The 17,344-nt window shown below is 36.7% G+C and overlaps 2 protein-coding genes across 2 annotated transcripts; both read left to right on the forward strand.

The window, feature by feature from the left end:
• The first annotated feature begins 96 nt into the window (after nucleotides 1-96).
• LOC146163071 (uncharacterized) lies at nucleotides 97-885 on the forward strand. The gene is made up of 2 exons (XM_083382891.1): nucleotides 97-326; nucleotides 397-885. The coding sequence occupies exons 1-2, from the start codon at nucleotides 101-103 to the stop codon at nucleotides 585-587; spliced, it is 417 nt and encodes a 138-aa protein (XP_083239017.1). The 5' UTR covers nucleotides 97-100; the 3' UTR covers nucleotides 588-885.
• Nucleotides 886-1,352: 467 nt separating this feature from the next.
• Nucleotides 1,353-7,654, forward strand: LOC146163072 (uncharacterized). The gene is made up of 6 exons (XM_083382846.1): nucleotides 1,353-1,617; nucleotides 1,855-1,932; nucleotides 3,171-3,262; nucleotides 3,949-4,132; nucleotides 5,943-6,083; nucleotides 7,464-7,654. The coding sequence occupies exons 1-6, from the start codon at nucleotides 1,353-1,355 to the stop codon at nucleotides 7,652-7,654; spliced, it is 951 nt and encodes a 316-aa protein (XP_083238972.1).
• The last annotated feature ends 9,690 nt before the right edge of the window (nucleotides 7,655-17,344 follow it).

A 17,344-nucleotide genomic window follows, 5' to 3' on the forward strand; every position in this document is an offset into this window, starting at 1 on the left:
TTAAGAGATCTACATCTTGTGATTACATTATAAATTTGTTTAAAACAACCACGTTAGAAAATGCTGTAACCCCATTCCTATTGTTATTGGCAGTGTGGGCATGATCTTGTATGAATTGACGACCAGAACAAAAGTCTATTCGGGAACCCCGCCGCCAATCATTGGTGCTCAAATTTTGGGCGGCATCAAACCAGATCTTGCCAAAGTAGAAGAGGTTGAAGCCTCTTTGACAAACGACAGAGATCGAAACATCGTCTCTCTTATGATTGAACTCATGGAGAAATGCTGGGATGGAAACCCAACAAAAAGACCAACTGCCATAGAAGGTATTTTGCAATCTGTCTAGTCACAGTCGGTAACTATATTATGTTTTTCTGTATTAAAAATTTTTTTTAGTTGGAAAATCTTTGGAAAGCGTAAATGAAAAGGATTCTCATTTGGAGAGTGAAAAAAGGGCAATTTCCAAGAAGTTAAGGCGACCTCACAAAACAGCTGAACAACTGACAAGCCTGTCAAGTTTTCTTCCACCATTTAGGGAAGCCCCTAATTCCCGCACAGTAACAATAGGAAAAAAATGTAAGTTTTGAGTTATTTATCTATGTTAGTGTCTGGCATATTGTTCAATGTAAGGGTCATTGAGAATAAATACAAGAGACAGTGGTCGCAAAATCACCAATGTTAATTACAATAACTTGCACAACAAAATTTTAAAACATTTGTTTTGTTTGACTATGCTCTCAAAGCGTTTGGAAGGTCTAATAAATTGCTTAGGCTTGCTGGTCTCTAATGTTTCATCACATTGTTATCAAGGAGATACATATTATGTCACATTGTTTCATCTTTTATCCTAAAGTGTTGCCACTATATGCTAACGCAGCGGTTCCCAAACTTTTCTAAAAATTATGGCCCTAGAAAAATTTAAGGGTCAGTTGACCCGTGTTTTTTGTAGTACACTGTTGCAGTCATGATTCTTTCTAATGTAACAACTTTCTAACTAACATGAACGATTCGCGGATAGCAGGTAGTAGGCATAATAGATGCCTTGTGAAGTCACAAGAGACATCATACAACACGCTTTATTATCGAATAACAAGTGGTGACTAAGAACTATGACAGACAATGTTTTAAAACATTCGCTAAAGCCTAATGTTTATAAACCTAATAAATAATGCTCGTTGCGGACCTTCTGAAACTGCTGTACGGACCCCAGTTTGGGAACCACTGTGCTAATGCAATTATGTAGGCTACTTGTATTTTCAGCTGGAACAGTTACACATCAAACTGTGTCAAACTTAAACATCAATCATAGTACCAACATACGGGAAAGTACCAACATACAGGAAAGTACCAACATGCAGGAAAGTACCAACATGCAGGAAAGTACCAACATACAAGAAAGTACCAACATACTGGAAAGTACCAACATGCAGGAAAGTACCAACATGCAGGAAAGTACCAACATACAAGAAAGTACCAACATACTGGAAAGTACCAACATGCAGGAAAGTACCAACATACAGGAAAGTACCAACATGCAGGAAAGTACCAACATACAAGAAAGTACCAACATACAGGAAAGTACTGTCACCGACTCGCACACTGGATTACAAAAAGCTGGTAAATACCTCGTTTTATTGTTGCTATATCACACTTGTCTTAGGTTGGATAGAGGCCATGAAAAAAGAAGATATTACTATTTAAATAAAAAACATGTCCGTGGTCCGTAGTTTGTAGTCCTCTAACCTAAAACACTTTGTACAAATGCGGAGTGAGAATGATTGTTGTTCTCTGATCAAGTTTAGCTCTTCAGTTTTAAACATCATTGTGTCACTAATTGTTGTGTTTCATGTTAAGCTTCGTCTAAGAGTGATGACGTCAAACACCAAGGCACTTCAAAAGGAAATGTTGGGAGATCAAAACCACAGAGTCAAGGTAATTTGCTTCCATGCATGTTTTCTTGCACTCAATTTGCTATCAGCGTTATTTAATAATTGGGATTTTTGAGTATATTACCAACAAGAGTTTGTTGTATCGGTGTTAACTTTCAAACAAATTTGTGTTTGCTTAAACACAACAAGCTAAGTTGCTGAACTGTTTACACCAAAATAGATAATGAACCATGAAAATTTGCATTCAAAACTAGCTCTTTCATTCTTGAAATCTGGTCGGACATAACTTTTGAATGCCGGGTTTTATAATTTGCTTAAACAGGGGCGTATTCAAAAATCCAAAAGGAGGTCTCGATTTTTCAACTTACGGAATTCCCTACTTTCCCTCTGACGTTAATGAATAATGATGTCATAAGTAGGGTAAAATAATCACAAACAGCCAATTACAGCCAACTAAAGCGAACCTTTAGACGCAAAGCGAACACGTGCGTCATCACCACTCCTGCCAGGCGCCAGCTGCGAAACCGCTTAGTGTGCTATCGTAACTTCAGGCAAAAAACGACAACAAGACCGTGAAATATGTGTTTTTTTTATTGGATTCATGTTTAGACTATCAGCAGCGCAGTTTCCTAAGTTCCATGTACGGGACCACGCTAAATTGCAAGCACGTCTCTCGCCAACTGCAATACTGAACAATGATATTTTTTCCGGGTGTTATTATGCCACGATTAGCGCAACATCTGCGCCGAGCAGTGTCTCAATTCAGCCAAAATACAAGTTGCAGTTAAGTGAAACAAAAAGTTCCGTTAATTACACACTAAACACGGAGAATAATTTTGCCGTAACTATCATTACATAAAAATGGCGACACGCACAACAATAAAAAAACTCAACGTTAAGCAGACAGCGAACAGCGATGAACATCAGCTGCGCCTAACTCGACGTTTTGAAAGAAGCTTGACTTAGCGTCGTCGATTGTCGAATACACTCTAATTAGTCAACCTGAACAAATAACGAAAAAACATATATATATTTGCACTTGTCAGATGACGAGCGGCTGTCAATCAGCCCTCGCCCGAAACGAATTGCACTCACATTGGAAGCGCGGTTTATAACCAAAGATAATTTTCTTTATAAACCACGTTATTTCTAGCTGTGCTCTATATATTAAAGTAACTTTTCAAAACTTTCCACAAAACGAAGCCTAACCTTTGGTGAGGGACTTTGTTCCAACCAATCAGATCGCTCCAAACCAAGTTTCAAACCCGATATTGTTTTCAGATCTAAAGCACTTTCTCCAGATCGGAGGTCAAGGGTTAGAACAAGACTGCACGAAGTGTGACGTCACCAACAATTACATCACAATAATGCCGGTAACGTTTTGTATGTTACATCACACAACGAAAACCTCTATAGCAGTGTGTCATTTTGTACCCGTGGCCCCTCATAGATGCTTTCTAATGGCCGAGGACCCAAAACATTTTTCTGGTGGAATATCTGCGTTTAGTTCTTTTTAATATTTCAGTAAATCTTCCTATAGTGTACCTTATGCTGAATAAATTAATAGACAACACCAATTGTTTTTTTAACACGTTTATTTTAATGTGATTTCTGCTGCTGCAATCCCGAGGCAGTCTTTAAATGCGTGGTTGTGTTTTCGATAATGCTAGAATAGATAAACGCATGTCATCTTTTAAAAATCCAGTACATGGGAACTGTAATAATCCTGTCATTCATAATGTGGCTCACACACCCACATTAACAATGTATTTGTGTTACATTACAATTGAAGTGTTACGTCACACTCAATGCGATTTGTCACGCCACAATGCGATTTACAACATTTTACAGTGTGATTTTATCACTTACCAAAATTGTGATTAAGCGAAAAATTATTATTAATTTTTATTCTGAAAGAAATCGTTGGCTTTCACTTTTAAAGTTCATGAAAGTTGGTTTAGAACGGTTAAAGGGTCATGCTTTGGTAATATCGCCTTCACAAACAGCTCGGTTATCGAGATACAAGCATCATTGTAAATGTTGAAACGATTTCGAGCAGAAACTTAACGTGGGGAGGGATGTACCAACTTCGGTGAAGGTTGGGGATTGCGTTTTCACATGCGGTGGATTGGGTCGTGGTCTTACAAGTTGTGAAGTGCTCAACCTTATCACTGGAGATAGTTGGGAGTTCGTGGCTCCAATGCCCGAATATCGATTTCATGCCGCATCTGCTGTTGTCAACGGTGAGACATCGTTTAAACTAACTAAAGTTCTGTGAATTTATGAAGCTTAATGCGAACATGGTGAGATTATGTGAATCCACCACAGTATAAGTGTGGCAATGTTTAAACTTTAAACTATGTACGTCCGATAAAGATACAACAATATACCGCCACCCCTTTGCTTAAGGTTAAAACTTCAGTACAATGACGTCATTTTTGACGTCACACTTACAAACAAATGGCCCTATATGGTTTTTGCGAATCACACCTGGCCCATTTGTTGTTTAGTCCGTCCTTGGATGTTTTTGGTGATTTACCAACATTATAACTAGGGCGATTATTTTTTGACTTAAAAAATGAGAAATTTGTCCAAAAAATTAAAATTTTGACCTAAAAATATATTTGTTTAGACAAAGTTTTTACTTATTAAAAATACATTAATTTAAACAATCTATCGTTGTTTAACGTACTGCATTAGTGTGCTGCTGTCGTCAGTCACACGTTTTTGATGTTTTACTGACTATACCGGTCGAACACAAATCGGTTATTTTTTCGGGTTTATGAAAATGTCAAAGAAAAACAATTATTTTGCTTAACTTAGTATGGAATTTGTAGTGTTTAACTTATTCACGTTTATTTCAGATAAAAAAGCGTTACTAATTTTTTTAAATCGAAAAGCCTCAAAGCTTTTAAACCATAATCTAGGCCCCAAAATGCTCAAATACATAAACAAAACTAATCAATAAATTTTCATTTTCATTAAAAACTACAATTGATAGCTTCTCGCAGAATTCGAAGTAAATTCTCCCCAGTGTGCAGTATTAAGTTAATAGATGGTGTTCCGTAAAACTTAAACCGTTTGTTACTTGTTGTAAATGGTGTCACGACAAATAGTTTTTCTTCAGTCGTAAGACTGCCACCTGATTGTCGTTAAATCAATAAAGAAAGACAAAAAAACAAGACGCTAGTTATTTTAGAAAAAAATATATGTGACAGTTTAAATACAAGTTAAAAATAATGTTTATTAAAATATGAAATGGAATAATTGCCAATCAAAAGCGAAAAAAGAATATTGTTCAATACATTTGTCCAAACAAAGTTCGAGCTGAACCTAATGCGATAAACTAGGCCTGGGTGGTTAATTGTCGCGTGTACCGTATATTGCTCTGATGAAGACATAGTATTTGAATAAAATCAAAAACAAAATTTGTTGAATAAATTTTAACTGAACGACAATTTTAAAAGACTCAATACAGTTTTTTTTATTTTGTGAAAGATTTATTGTATCTTTTTTTTTTAATTGATTTTGACAAATTTCGACCCAAGGTGTAAATTAAAAAAAAAATAGTCAAAAATTAATCGCCCTAATTATTAGTTGTTTATTTTGTTAAACATATTTAATTGTACGTCTTAGGAGTTTTTCATATATCGTCAGTAAAGAATTTTTGTAGCAATCGCATGATTAAGATTTAGGAAACTTGATTATACGAAAACATTATAGTGCTTTGTGTAAAAAAAACAACTTATTCAACTGAAATTAAGAAGAGGATACGAGGTCATGTGTTTGTTGTTTTTCGGTGTCAAAAACAGTTTAGTAAAACCCAAGTAACAACATACTATACAAGCTACCGGTCAGCCCTACACTTGGCATTGGTTGAAACCAGCGGAAACTTTAATGTTTGTTATTGGAGATCGACCGACCTACCTATATTTACCATATGCTCACAATTGCTTGCCTTTAAAACTCTTATTTAAGTTACTGATTGGATTAATGTCGAACTTAAAGTTAGCTTATTGAGTTTTGTGACCAAAACCACTACTTGCTCCTCAGGTTCAATTCTCGTCTCTGGTGGGTGGGCTGGGACCAAGGGTGATTCTACGTGCTTGCTGTATGACTTCACACGAAACTCGTGGTCCAAGTCACGTGACATGAATACTGCGAGGTCAAGTCATGCAATGGCAGTTTTGGATGGTAAGATGATTGTTGCGTCATAATATAACTTGATCTAAGCGAGTAACCGGTTTAAAATATTAAAGGCAGGTTTGAGTCAGTCCTTAAGGTAATGTCTGCAGTTCAAATATAAATGTCAACAATGTCACGGGCTTAGCGTTAATTTATATTATGATTATTGTGTTGCAATTTTATCGTTTTTTTTTATCGTTTGTTGCTCTTGTCTGCAGGTGATTGTTTTGATTACTGTTTTACATTATTATCCCAGGTTCTTAGCTTTTTCGTATGTTACTCGTACGAACTTCAAAAATAACTAGATTTTATAGGCAGAGGTTTGACAAGTGTCAAAAACGTTTTGTGGCATGAAATCGATGCTGGCAACTCTTATGTTTTATACCTTGGGCCTGGGGCAGCTGGTGTTTTGTGATTATTAGCAAAGAAGTTGTTTGCTCAATATTTACATTAAAGCGAGTTACTAGGATCGTTTCTTTCTGGAAAGGCACAAAGCAAAAAAAGGTGCGAACATGCTTTTATTACGGCGTGTAATGTTTGCCAAAAGTCGTACTTTGGTTTTCAGGGTGTCGCGAGCTGAAGTCCCACTAGGTCTGACGTAAATTGTTGAGCTCAGATATTTGTTATTAGCTGGTTAAACACATATTTGTGATTGTTATTAAATTTTATAGACCTCCCTTGTTCTTTAAATTAATTGTGCATTAGTTAAGGTTCTGAAAACTTACTAATTACGTCATTTAAAGTGAAGTAAACGTTGTTGTTCAAGTTTTTTAATGCTATTGTATTTATTCTGTGGATTTTGTTTATTGACCAATTTATAATTTAGCTTGGCGAATTAAATAACAAATGAAAACTTTAAATACACGGGGATGATTGATGAGCGGGGACTATAGAGTGTTGATAGCTTATTGGAGGGGCCACAAACCATGAAAGGTTGATAACCACTGTACTAGGCCTTTTGAGGGTACGTAGCATTGGCATTAGTCATATTCCCATTTACCGCTACTCATATCTTTATGTGGGTTTCGTGATTTTCTGGGAAGCTTATTGTTCTTTTAGTTGGATAATTATAAAGCCATTTTGTGTCTGGTTGAAACCCTGGATGCGGAGTTGGTTAAAAACAACCAGAGTCTAACACCGGCAGAAAAAATAATTCGCAGCCCTGGTTTAAACTAAGGATTGGGAACCGTTAAAGTTTACCACAACATGTTAAACGGAATTCACACACACCGAACGTTATTCTATGCAGTTTATTTAACTGCGGTATTTTTAGAAAGAAACTGCTAACATAAGACGTCCATTTGTGATCGAACCGCAACCACTGTCTCAACGCGTCTTTTACACCTATATTATGTCATAAAGCAGCATTGTTGCTCGTTTCATTTCTAGATGTTGCTTATTCCATTGGAGGGAATGCCTACTCAGTCCTCAGTTCATGTGAGAAATACCAGGACGATCGCTGGTTGGAAGTTCCATCAATGAACACTGTAAGGAATGCATTAGCAGCTGTTGCATTCGATGGATGCATTTACGCAATCGGGGGTAAGCAACGTGCTATTATGAGATCTGTACAAAATTAATTTGTTAGTGTTAGAGAAATAATCGACTCAATGCAACGTCATAAAATGAACATGTGGATATTAATGTTGACATGGTCAGGATATTTTTTACATTTGCTCAATAATAGGTAATATTTGTTGTTTCATTTTTTTCCCTAGGCTACTAATATTGTAACAAGAGTACTTGGTTATTGACGTTTTTGAACTGAGACTAAAAAAAAATCGGTTTGTTACGGTTATACCTTTATCCAGTACATTTCTTGCTTGTTTAGGATATCACACACAAACAGTGGAACGTTACGACCCAAGAACGAGCAAGTGGAGCAAGGTTGCATCAATGAACATTGGACGTTTTTATCATGGAGCTTGTGTTTTGCAAGGGAATATTTACGCCGTGGCTGGGTTAGAACTTGGATAAATATACAAAATAGGACTTTGTTGACAAAGTAGTTTTACAATCATGAGTCCCAACTTTCTTTTAATTTTTTTTTTATTATTTTATGTCACGGAGACTACTACGTTTAACAAACCACACATACCTTTTTAAGGAAATTAAATACTGACATAATCATGCGTGATTTTTAATCGGCGTATAACATTACTCTTGGCGGTGGAAATGAAAAAAGGTAATAGTTTATAAACTGCAGTTTCGTTGTTTTTATTTTATCCAAAGCGCAACATAACCAAGTTGCATTGATTTCAGGTACAACGAGAGATCTGTTGAAGTTTACGATCCACGCGCAGACAGATGGACTCATTGCTTCGACACACAAGATGTTCGCAACTTTTGCAATGTTGTGGCTGTTTAAACTAAACTGGTTAACTTAACATTTACAAGTGGAACGAATTCGAATTGTTTCTAATTATTCACGCAACGAAACCAGGCCATAACTAGTTGAAATACGAAATGTATTAGTTGTGTAATTTTGTGCTAAATTAGTCGTAAGGTATGTGTAAGGCAAGCGCGAATTATGGACGGGAAACGAAACCAGGCCACACTGCAGATTATTTTGCGTAGAAACTTTGAACGTGTATATTTCAACATGGGACACTGACCACCATACTCTGACTTCATTAAATCGATACTGAACAAACAGCCTGGACATTTCAACTTGTATATTCTCATATTGCGGTATTTATTTTACAAAACCCCAGCATAACTGCGCTTTCAATGAATTAAGCTCACAGCACAGCACGTAAGTGTGGCGATCGGATAGTTAATGGTTGGATGTTTTCTATCGCTCTGGCGTAAAATAATTATAGCGCAAAAGCGACTACATTGGAGATTTGGTTGTCATCAACGGTAGTAGGACGCATACTGGAGAAATGAAAATATGGGAAACGACTTTAAACAGGTTCCCTTTACTTGTGTAACAAACAGGTTATAATCACAAGCACAAACATGCAGTAGTGTTACAAAAGTAAAGAAATTCGCGTGATGACATTTTTGAAGATATAATCGCACACCTTCATCGCCTTGTACCTTGTACTTGCCAACATCCCAACCTGTGCTACGTGTTTCAAACAATGTCTTCACCACTAAGTCTAAATGTGCGTGTTTTAAATACGTTTGCCAGTACAGCGAATATTCTATGGATTATGTTTGCTATCACTTCAAAATATAGTTTTTTCCTGCTTTTATGAATGCAAGATTTTAATATAGGTTGAACGTTTATTTTTTTAAGTTTTACATTGTTTTGTATTTTTATACTTTTCATAAAATGTGAGTGTGTGCTTTGTAATTGTCAATCCTTATTATATAGAAAAAATTTCGCTGTAAAGAAATATGCAAAAGTTGTTTATTGTTTCCGGCATCGCAAAAAAAATATATTTTGTTACAATTAGATTCAAACTTTGGTTTTCTTTAAAGTGGTAACAATAGACGTTTGATTATACCCGAGAAACTTGGAGGTTATACGCTCGCCATACAAAATGTGACAACTTAATTAAAAAATTAACATAAAACATTTGTAGCGTATGGTTAATGCAAAAATATTTATTATTTACATTTATTGTATGTTTACTTATTTCTTGTTTACAATTATTGTAAACACGCTTTTCAGGGATTTTGTTCAACCCAAAATGAACCGTTTATTCTATAGAACCCTTTAAAGCAAGGGTCTCAAACTCAAATTGCTCTGAGGGCCAAATGAGGACGTGTAAAATGCCCAAGGGCCGCAATTTACAATAAATAAGAACACAATAAAATATAAACACGTGTAGGCTGATTTTAGGCTATAGTTACTTGTTCTGGCTACTTTACTGGCAGCATTTATCAAGGACAGGGATATCGATATTGGGCTTCAAATTGTCAGCAGAAACAAATCTTAGAGTTGCTTGCAGATGTGGACTGCCTAATATTGGCAAAGAAAATTCTTTGTTTGCAAAGTGCTGGTTTAACTTTATATTTTTTTACTTTGCCCTGGTAAGCATATTATTTATCGCGGTGCATTGTTTCGAAGTGCAAACCCTTGTTATACTTCTTCATAACAGAGATCTTCTGCCGGCTAATAAGGCAATAACTAGTACCTCTGACCGCGGTGACAAAATATAACTCCTCCCACTTATCTTGAAAAACTTTTCCTTCGTCTGTGATTTTTCTCATTTTTGAAGCAAAAGACAAGTGTAATTTAGCTTTTTAAGCTATAGAAATTTATTTCAATACTAGGCTAGAACAATCAAAGCCTACAACTCGACAATGAACAACTGTACAGAGTTGAATAGGCAATGTGACGTAATAGTAGATCTTTTACCGCATAAATGGTAGCGTTTGAAAGTGATATGACAGTGAAGTTTGGTGAGTATAGTTTCAGTTTTTTGAAGCAATTTTAGAGTGAATTTTTACTTTTAAATCTGATAAAAAAAGATATGTGGCACTTAAATATTGTTAAATACTTGGAAATCCAAAATTTTTACACGGGCCGCACAAAATGTTCTCGCGGGCCGCATGCGGCCCGCGGGCCGCGTGTTTGAGACCCTTGCTTTAAAGTAAGATTTTTGGCAATTTTGTCAATTTAATTTAAATAAACTCAAAAACGCCTTTTTAAGCTTTCGTTCGAACACTGTTTTGCCATCTTGAATGTGTTTAGGGTTCATTTCAGTTGTTCATTGGACAAAAGTTTGATTGAGAACAGCGCAATGGCTCTTGATTCATGACGTAATGTAAAGACCTATAGTAGCACTTCGTCATATTGTTGTTTACACAGAAAATTTTTGTTTTAATCGCTGTGTCGTAACGGAAAATTTTCAGTAAAAATCTATGGCCTAAATTCTTTGCAATCCCTTTCAATGTTTGCGTTACTTCTTGCAGCCAATGTGCAAACGATAAACGGAAAGTTTTCGGTAAAATTCCGTTACCTAGATTTCTTGCAACCACATTCTCAATGTTTGCGATATCCTTGCAGCGAATTTGCAAAAATTCAATTTTTGACACCAATTTTTATGCGTCAAGGTATTTACATCCGTTTTAGCATATGTTTTCAAACGCCGCGGTCTGAACATAAATCAGTTTCCCCGGTCGTGTGATTTCAAACTGTTGTCATTTAACTGAAGTCAGAAGCTGTTTCGCAATCGCGTTTTGACGTAAAAATTGTATGTTTCGCGTCAGAAATAAGTTTGTGAAGAAGGCTTTGAGTACGCCCTTTTTGTCACGTGATATTTTGTTAAGTATTATAAGAATTAATGACGTAAATCCTTCTTTATTCGCAGAAATTTTGTTAACTGATTTTCGTCTATAAATAGCGTGTTCAATCAATATAAAATGGCTTTTACGGCTTTTGCTCAGACAGCAAACTCGAGTGCTTTTGTGACTGAAGCAGATTTCGTTATTATGAAGATCAGTATTGAATAAAGTCTTGTCTGTTACTCAAGGAGCCAATTGGAGTGCTCGTATGTTAGAAGCAGAAGATGAACATTTCAATTTTAATGCAGTATCTATCTTGTAGTCATAGATTGATACATCGAGGTACCAAAGGCAATTAAGTGAGTACTCATTATCAACTACATCTACAGACCTGATCTCAAAAAACGTGGCTCCCTTGAAATATCCCGGATCCGCCCTTATCTCTCCACCGAAAGCTGGATATAATGTGAGTTTGTCCATCATGCTGTTCATGAAAGATCAGTTTGTTGCCTTTTTACTAATTTAAATGAACAAGGAAAGCACGTTTCGACTCGGTGTTATCACCAACTAAAAGTATTGAAACACCTGTTGTCCACCACTATTTGTGTTCACAGCATAACTTAAATATTCTCAGCACAGCTTAACTTAAATATTCCAAGCACAGTTTAACTTAAAAATTCCCAGCACAGTTTAACTTCGATATTCTCAGCACAACTTAACTTAAATATTCCCAGCACAGCTTAACTTCGATATTCTCAGCACAACTTAAGAAAAAATGTTCTCAGCACAACTTACCTTTAATATTTCAAGAACAGAATAACTTTAATATTCTATGTCCAGGTTTTAAAAATGGGCGCTGGTCTAGAATCCTACCACAACGAAACACCATTTGGGTTAGGGTTAGCGTTTGGGTTAAGGTGGGTCAAGTATTATTATTAAACATTGAATATAATAATACTTGACCCACCCACACCCAAACGCTATCCGCACCCTAACTCAAATTTTGTGCGTTGATTTTAGAACTGTGGTAGGATTCTAGACCAGCGCCTAAAAATGAAATATTCTAAGAACAGTTTAACTTGACAATAATTAATTTACCTCATTAACAAAAATCTACAACAATCATAACATTACTAAATATTAAACAAACCTAAAGTTAAACCTATTATCTGCTTAGTAATGGCTAGTTACAGTTCACAAAACTAAACTCTAATAAATACAAGTTTTTATCTAAAAGTTTGAACTAGTTATGGCATTATTGCGTCATAGAGGTAAACAGTAGCTTTGTTACGTCATATTACTAAGTTTTTCATAATATAAGACATAGAAATCCAATATTTTTATCGCCGTAACAGCGACGAAACGCTATTTTTCGGACGACTGTATTGTTTTAACGAATTGGTTAGTTCTACTGCAGAAAACCAAAAGGCATTTTTTAGAAAGTGGTTGTTTCATCGTGTTGAAACAAATGGTAGCCTTAAGGCCCGTTTACACTACAGCTGCAGTGAACTGCGCTGGGCGTGAAGTAGTTTTCACTACAGCTGCGCTGAGCCGAGCTGGCGTAAAAATCGCTCCAAACGTAACGTTTTTCTATAGCTGCACTGGGCTTGAGTTTAGCAAAGCGTGAAAATCGCTCCAAAGCTGCAGCTAGCTTAAAGTTACGCTTTGCTAAACTCAAGCCCAGTGCAGCTATAGAAAAACATTACGTTTTGTCGCGATTTTTACGCCCAGCGCAGCTCACTGCAGCTGTAGTGAAAACAATTCCACGCCCAGTGCAGCTCAGCTCCGCTCACTGCAGCTGTAGTGTAAACGGGCCTTAACTTCGTTAATCTCGTTTCTAGGAGGTGAGCGACTGAACGCGCTGAATAAAAATTTAGCATTTATAGTTTTCTGCTAAAAGTGGGTTTGTTTGCCGGAAAGCCTGTGTATATTGCTAACATTATTTGAGTTAGGATTAATGTTAGCGTTTATTTTGTTCAAATATTATTATTATATTTATTTTCCCAATTTCTTTCTTTTTTTTTAAGTTTTTCAACTTGTTTCGTTACTTTAAATAAAGCGGTAGGATTCTAGAGCAGCGCCAGTCGCCAATAGCTGTTTATTAACAGAAATGTTTGTCAGATGCAAAACTAAGCTAAATTTTATTAAATTTTTAACGACTCATAAAGCTTACATATCAATTTTGTTAAAGAATTGTTTTAGTTTCCTCGGTTGAACGATAATAATAAAGTCAAATAACATCAGCACAAAGTTTTGAATACGAGTCGCAACCTTCAATATCTACAGCAATTATCCGGCCCGAGTTTGCCAATATTGCTTTACTCTTCTTTATGGGAAACTTTTTGGTAAGTCTGGTTCTAATCACACGATTCGAACCAATGTTATTCACACAATATTTGATTACTTGTTTGTGCCCTACAAAGTTCAAACTTAGTTGGGTAAACAGCCAAATATTTAGAAACAGCCTAAACACTAACTTAAAACCACACAACTTTCGGTCACAACCCATGGCTTGAGAAACACTGACGACTTAGATGTACACTGGCCTTCCAAATATGTAGAAATATTTGTTATGACAGAAACCATTGTTACAATGCCAAGTTCCCCCATATGGGTTTTTTTTCTGCTATTTTTTAAATGTAAGTATTTTCTAAATCAACAATTGTAACGTAATTATATCCATGATCACACAACGACATGACTTTTTTTTTTGCGAAAAAAATATGGTAAGGAATGGAAATAACGTTTTTTGTGATACAACGCAGTTTTTGCGATTATTATGCTCGTGTAATTATAGTTTCGATACTTTCTTATATTTGCTTTTTATGCAATTTAATTGTATACCCTTGTGTTATTTAATTGTCGTTATGTTAAAAAACAAACAATTTAAATCAGCAACTAGTAGGATGTTTTAGCGTTTTTGCGAGTTACATAAACAATTTGGTAATTGCCCACGTATTATTACTTTGAATAAGTCGAGTTATACTGCAGTGTTTCTCGACCGATGGCTCGCGATAATTATTTGTCGGTCGGTCACGTTACTCACTTCATTTTTGCATTTGGTTCAATTTTTTGCCAACTCCAACTTTTATGCCAACCAACATTATCATTTCATGTTAATCTTACAATAGCTAACAGCTACCTAAAGCACTGGGCCAAAATATGTTTTAGCCAGCTTAAAATGTCCGAATTTAATGTCATAAAATACCTTTCTAGACTACTTAGCAACCCTGTATAACTATACTCATTTGTACGTCTGTTTAATATCATTATAGCTGTCTCGGTATATAATTAATCGTACCTTCAAAATTCTCGTTGCCGGTCACTAAAGGATTTTCTACTTTCACCGGTCTGGCAGTTTTATTTGTTTTGTGGCTTACAGCGTTTTTTTTTAAAAAGATATATTTATTGGCGAATATCGAGTGTTCATTTTACTTACAAAACAGGCAAGTCAGTATTTTTCGCCACGACTTGAAAGTTAAAAGCACACAGAAGAGGTTGACGAGCATATTGACGTCAAATATGGTCAGACTGAGATACAGCGAGTAGCTAGCGACAAAGTGTTGGTCAAGCAAGGTGGTGACCAGGTCAGTTACAATACACAAGGATGCGATGGCCGCAGAGCGCTTGGCGATCCGCATGACAGCCCCTGCTGTCTTCCCACTCTGCTGGAAGCGCAGAGGGTATACGAACTGGAAGATCATGAGTCCCTGAGCGAAGAACACAAATCCTATAGCTGTGTAGAGCAGCCAGTGCGGCGTCTCCTCATTGGTCGACACGCAACCAATCGGTGAGCTGCTACAGCGCACGTGATAAGCGTAAAGCGCGCTGACCACGATGTTGCCGCTCCCGATCACGAGCAGTGACATGTACTTGACACGCGCCACCCACGCCCCGAGCGCGTGCACACGAGCGATGTTCTCGTAGAGGAAGTGGAGCCGGAACCAGAGCACGAGGTAATAGCCGAGGTAGAAGAAAGCGTAGAACACCACCGAGAGATCCACTATGACGTCACACTGGGAGGACGCGATGTGGCTGTAGCCGATGTTAAAAGCGACCTGGCTGCAAATAAGACGCAGGAAGGCAAAGGCGATGGCAGCAGCTAGACTGGAGTTGACCTTAGAAGCGCCGCGTTCAGTTGGAAGTTGAGGTTGGGTTGATTTAAGTCGGTTCCACTTTATGAAGCTGACGCCGATCCACAAGACAGAGGTGATAGCGAGAAGGTTTATCACTTCAGATGCGATCCAGTCTGGTTGGCCAAAGCGCGGCGAGATGTCGCTGCTAAGGTTGGAGCTAACGTTTGTCATTATTATGCTTGCAAAAACTATTAAACACATATATCTGAAAACACATAAGATTCGCTTTAACTCGCCTTGCAATAAATCCAATATCTTACTGCCACGTCTTATGTCAAAACTTAGGATAGAAACTAAAGGTACATAATTCTGTTAAAACACAGACTCGTTTGTTCTGACCAGGTCTGCGGAGTGGGACTCGGGACTCGAGTAAGACCACTCAAATCTACCCGAGTCCCGAGTCCGACATGCGCATGCGCAGTACCAAATTGTAAAACTTATATGGCCGCTAACTTGAAATTGTAAAGGTGGAATATTAAATGGTGGAATATTTTCCAACTATGTATTGTGACTGAATGAATTATACGACAACACTAAGTGGATTGCTGAATATCCACGTTATTTTAGTTACGTAAATTGGCGAAATAGGCTGTAGAGTCAGGGCCGGACTCGGGACTCGACGAAGTCGCACATTTGACTGGATTCGGGTTATTTTTAACTGACTCCGCAGCCCTGATTCTGAATGAAGTTTTAGAGCTATGATGTTTTGTTATTGTTGTTTCCAGAATCTTAAGACCTGGCTATATTTGAGAAAACAACTTTTAAATAACCAAACTGATGTTCTATCGGAGGACACAGTGTATAACTTTACTTTAGCTTCAGAAGAAAATTAAAAACTATACAGACAGAGATAGAAATATAGAAATATCGCATATCGCAAACTTAACTTTAGTATAACATCACATGTTCCTTAAGTTAAACATATTCAAATTCTAACAAATCGCCAACATTTAAACAAAAAGCAATGAAAGCTTAAAATACTCGTTACTCAGACGCCTCCCAAAATACTCGATAACAACAAACTACAGCTTCATGGAGCAACACACAGATGTCCAACACCTTCTCGAAAGCCTAACCACATCTCTCCAACAGCTGATACGTAACTTCCTCTACGCGTCTGAACTGCGCGTCAATTCTGAGCTAAGCGATGTAAACCGACAGTGAGAGGTTTCGCTTGCCTGGAAAGCACCACATAGTTTACCATTGTGTCAGCGCATTAGAGTGCGTTGCTGCAGGTAAATTAACTTTAGTGGAAGGTTAAAGGTCAAACTAGGTTCAAAACTTGGTGATTCAAAATGTATTTGGTTTGGATTTTTAAGATAAATATGTTTCACCTGTACCAGCATCATTAGTATCTTTTTTACAAAGACTCTCAAGTTAAGCACTGTGTCAGCGCATTAAAATACTTCTGCTGTTGGTAAATTCAAAATAGTGGAGGTGATAGAGTTTTTCTCAAATAACAGATTCTTTTAAATCCGAATAGTGAAAAACAAACGATTCTGGTTGCAAATCAATAATAAGATCAAACTAAGTACAGAAATTAGTAAACCGAAAATCAGATTGTTTGCATGTTGCACGCTAAATATATTTCACCCCTATCAGCATCATTAGCTTCTTGAATCGAATCAGTTTTCGAAATGTTATCTCCATCTCTAGTAGACGCACTGAGTGTTTGCATATCAAGGTGTGGAACAAAGCAAAGATTCCAGTAGATAACCAAGTGTGTTGCCGACGCCAACTTTGAGTTAATGAATTAGGGAAACCACCACAGGGTTTTTAATAAAATATTAAACTAAAAATATTTGATAAAGCCGACATTTAGATGTTCATAAATGCAGTAGCTCATGCCGTAGCGCCGGTGTAAAACTATAGTAGAAAACAAGAAACACTAATTTACGATTCAGTGTTTTTTAAGTCATTTTATGACAATTAGTAAGTCGAACATTGATACAA

This window comes from Ascidiella aspersa, chromosome 2 (genome assembly GCF_963924565.1).
Source record: "Ascidiella aspersa chromosome 2, kaAscAspe10.2, whole genome shotgun sequence".
In the NCBI taxonomy this organism is placed as follows: Eukaryota; Metazoa; Chordata; class Ascidiacea; order Phlebobranchia; family Ascidiidae; genus Ascidiella; species Ascidiella aspersa.